The sequence below is a fragment of the Guillardia theta genome, assembly GCF_000315625.1.
Source record: "Guillardia theta CCMP2712 unplaced genomic scaffold GUITHscaffold_150, whole genome shotgun sequence".
Taxonomy (NCBI): Eukaryota; class Cryptophyceae; order Pyrenomonadales; family Geminigeraceae; genus Guillardia; species Guillardia theta.
The window spans coordinates 90,382-92,673 of record NW_005434524.1 but is presented as its reverse complement, the minus strand read 5'-3'; the positions used below and the strand labels follow the sequence as shown (position 1 = coordinate 92,673).

The window sequence follows — 2,292 nt, the reverse complement described above, 5'->3', positions numbered from 1 at the left end:
CTCGCTCTTTTTCTTGTGCCTTTGCCTTGCAGACCATTCAGAATGCAGCAACACGAGGAGGAGGTGGCAGAGTGGCAGACGAGCATGAGGATGAGGAAGAAGAAGAGCAGGAGCAGGAGGAGCAGGAGCAGGAGCAGGAGCAGGAGCAGGAGCGGGAGCGGGAGCGGGAGCGGGAGCGGGAGCGGGAGCAGGAGCGGGATAATCAAGGGTAGGAGGGGGAAGGGGAGGGAGAGGGGAGGACGGAGAACATTTACCTGCATCTGCGCCTGCAGTTCCATGGCGTACTCCTGTTTCCTTCGATCCCTCGCGTCCTCCTCGTTGAAATTCTGGATGACAGTTACTTGTCAAATCAGCCCAGCAGGGTCCAAGCAGCACCTGTCTGGTCATCGGCTCCTCCTCGGGGATACTTGGCACCGACGCGTGTCTGGTGTGCAACGGAAACTTTCGAGATTTTTGATCGTAAGCCTAAGATGAGACAGTGAGTAGGAGGGGGGGAGAAGAGGAGAGGGAGGAGGAGGAGAGGGAGGAGGAGGAGAGGGAGGAGGAGGAGGAGGAGGGAGGGAGGGCAGGCGATGAAGTAGAGGGGCAGCGATGGAGGAGGATACGCAAATGTCGAACTTCCGTTCAGACGTTCGCTCTGAGTAAATTATTCCACCTGGTCGAGCATGTCAAGCTCTCCTGTTCCATCTCGATTCCTCCCTGCCAGCTCCTGTTCCTCCGTCACCTCCTGTCCAGCTCGCTCCCACCTACCACCTGGACCCGTTGACTGGTCTCGTCCCCCCCTCTCGCATCCTCCACCGCGAACTTGGGCGGCTTCGCCATATCCTCCCACATGCTCTTCTTCGCCCCCGACGTAGCTCTGCAGCAACGCTCAACTCACCTCCAGCGCATGCGAGGCAGCAGCAGGACCTGTCCATCGCTCTCCTCCTCTTCTCCTCCCACACTTGATCTCGTCTGCTCCCCCCCTGACCGCGCTGCTCGCTCTGCTGCTCAGCCTGGAAGGCTCGACGGCTAGCCACGGGCTCGATCTTGTTCTCCCCCCGAACATGTCCAGTCTCTCACTCGGCGCATCTTCGTTCGACAGCCTCCTCCGCTCTCCTCCCTCCATCGCCCCATTCCTGCTTCTTCCTTGCCCAGTTAGAACCTCTTTGCCCAGGAGGAGGAACGACCTAGTATCCTCCACCGCGGCCTCTCCCCTGCCCCCTTCCCTTCCTCTCTGCTCCAAGTGCCTGCCAGCATGTTTTCAGCTCTCACACGCTCTGGTCCTCTTGCCTTCACCTCCTTCTCTTCTCTTCGAAGATCTGCTCTCTCCTCGACAGCTGGGAAGCAGCTGGAACCTCCCTCCCCCGCGTCTCCTGCTCCTGCTGGGCAAAAATATTCTGGCGCGGGGCCTCTTCCGGCGCATTTGACCGCATCATTTGCTCCTCCTTCCTCGCTCTAAGCCGCATCTCCCGCTCGCTCGGCGCTGCTGCGAACGAGGACGGGGCAAGAAAGTCTCTTCCTCCTCCTCCTCCTCCTCCTCCTCCTCCTCCTCCTCCGAATAAGGAGTTCTTCAGGCGCTCTTTGTGTGCCTGAGTGCCCTGCGAACAAGGAATTAGCAGCAATCTTCATTTTCAGCATTCCCACCATGTTGCTGACGATAGCTCCGAACTTGGGGACTTCACCGTCCCCCTTGGTATCCGTTCTGGTAACCAGCGCAACCTTGATTCCTCCCGTCATACCGACCAACATCTTGACCAACATCGCCAGTCAGCTCTTACCTTCGACAAGTTCTCCTCCCTCTCTCCCGGCCTCTGTTCCTTCATCTCTCAGCAACGAACATCGCTGACATCTCAACCCACCTGCATCCTCCTCGCTGCCCCGGAGGATTCAGCAGACACGCCGATGGCATTCTTTCCCTCTCGCACTTGCTCCTGACAAAACTGTCATGCAAGTCCAACCTCCCGCTGTTCATCAACCTGCTGCCTCTGAATCAGATGAGCCAGGTCTTGGTTCTCCCTGCTCAACACGGAGGTGACTGAGTTTCTATCACAGGAAGCAGATTCACTTGGTGTCTGCTGCCCCAAGATCATAGTTCTGCATGTGCTTCAGCGTTTCCTCCCGCTCTTGCAGCCTCTCCAGCAGCTTTCCAGCTCAGTCAGCGAACAGGCAGCATGGTCGAACCACCTCCGCTCCACCTTGGCCTTCCTCTTCTCCTCCGCCATCCTCTGGTTTTCATCGACCAGCTGTGCAACACGTTACTGCCGCCGGGCTCTTCCTCCTTTACCTGAGCTGCCGAGTCTGCGCCATCAC

The 2,292-nt window shown here is 58.3% G+C and overlaps 1 protein-coding gene across 1 annotated transcript in view; it reads right to left on the bottom strand.

Annotated features, from left to right (window-relative positions):
- The window catches only part of GUITHDRAFT_147344 (hypothetical protein), a gene marked incomplete at both ends in the record, with an annotated part of 7,013 nt that overhangs the window by 4,672 nt on the left and 49 nt on the right, over nt 1-2,292 (bottom strand). Inside the window, 11 exons of the mRNA XM_005821191.1 lie at nt 255-326; nt 376-465; nt 656-859; nt 881-1,229; nt 1,279-1,580; nt 1,627-1,731; nt 1,842-1,913; nt 1,959-1,998; nt 2,048-2,124; nt 2,178-2,225; nt 2,267-2,292. The exon at nt 2,267-2,292 is cut by the window's right edge and continues 49 nt beyond it. Of these exons, the coding sequence (XP_005821248.1) occupies nt 255-326; nt 376-465; nt 656-859; nt 881-1,229; nt 1,279-1,580; nt 1,627-1,731; nt 1,842-1,913; nt 1,959-1,998; nt 2,048-2,124; nt 2,178-2,225; nt 2,267-2,292 (1,385 nt within the window). The remainder of the gene's footprint in view (nt 1-254; nt 327-375; nt 466-655; nt 860-880; nt 1,230-1,278; nt 1,581-1,626; nt 1,732-1,841; nt 1,914-1,958; nt 1,999-2,047; nt 2,125-2,177; nt 2,226-2,266) is intronic.